Genomic DNA, 1,029 nt, shown 5'->3' with positions numbered 1-1,029 from the left:
TAAAAAAAAAAAAATGTTTATATTTAATTACTTATGATGTGATAACATTAGTATAGTAATCTAGTATTTACTGAATAATATGTGTGTATCAATATTAAAATTTAAAAAACTTTTGTCTGACATAATTTCATACTACACCCCAAAAGCTAAAATATTAGTAGTAGTATTTTATTTGCAGTATTATTATTCACTTTAACAGTAATCACTACAAATCATCATGTTTATAACCAACTTTATTTTAGATCATTCAAATTATTCCTTGAACTGGAACATGAAGTACGTGAAGCGATTTTCAAGTTCTGTGAGGCCAAGTATGAAGTCTGTTTAAAAATGTTGAACAAAATAAAAGTACTTAACATTTATTAATTGTATATTCCTTTCATATTATTTGCTCTAAATTGTTTTTATAATTATAAGAATACGTAATATATTTCATTTTAGCCAATTTTACTTCTTGATATGTACATTGGATCTCACATAAACCAGCTCTACTCTGATATAAGAAGCAAAGCAATGATTCAATATTTCTGGTAAGCTAAATATTTAATAACATTTAAATAATAGTTTTAATAATAATCAAATTTGTAATTATTTAGTCCATACGACTCTGCTGACTTAAGAAAAATGGCGTTATCTTTCAATACTCCTTTGCCTGACTTAGAAAATGAACTTATGCAACTAATTTTAGATGGTCACATCAAGGCTCGTATTGACTCCATTAATAAAGTAAGTCTCATTGTACTTGACTTTCAAATATTTATAGTAAAAAAATATATGGTTTATACTTAAGATGATGCTATCTATGCATTTGTGGTTTCTGTCTTACAAGCATAGGAAATTTCCATTCACTAGTTTCAATTGTGTGCTGTTAGTTTTGATTTTACAGTGATTTTTGACTTATTATCAAACTTTTTGATACGAACATGAGCATTATTTGTGCTCTTAGCATTGAAGTGTTTTTCGATATTTCAATTTCCATGCAAGATATGAGTATTTGAAGTATCACAAATTAAAAATGCTCATATTTGG

The 1,029-nt window shown here is 26.1% G+C and overlaps 1 protein-coding gene across 1 annotated transcript; it reads left to right on the top strand.

Moving 5' to 3' along the window:
• Positions 1–242: 242 nt before the first annotated feature.
• LOC100571157 (COP9 signalosome complex subunit 1b-like) lies at positions 243–896 on the top strand (the record flags this gene model as incomplete). The annotated part of the gene is made up of 3 exons (XM_003248552.4): positions 243–348; positions 442–530; positions 597–896. Coding segments are annotated over 3 exons (388 nt in total), but the record flags the coding sequence as incomplete, so codon positions are not given.
• Between the last annotated feature and the right edge of the window lie 133 nt (positions 897–1,029).

Source organism: Acyrthosiphon pisum, unplaced genomic scaffold (assembly GCF_005508785.2).
Source record: "Acyrthosiphon pisum isolate AL4f unplaced genomic scaffold, pea_aphid_22Mar2018_4r6ur Scaffold_2532;HRSCAF=3057, whole genome shotgun sequence".
Lineage (NCBI taxonomy): Eukaryota > Metazoa > Arthropoda > Insecta > Hemiptera > Aphididae > Acyrthosiphon > Acyrthosiphon pisum.
This window is presented reverse-complemented; position numbering and strand designations above follow the sequence as displayed.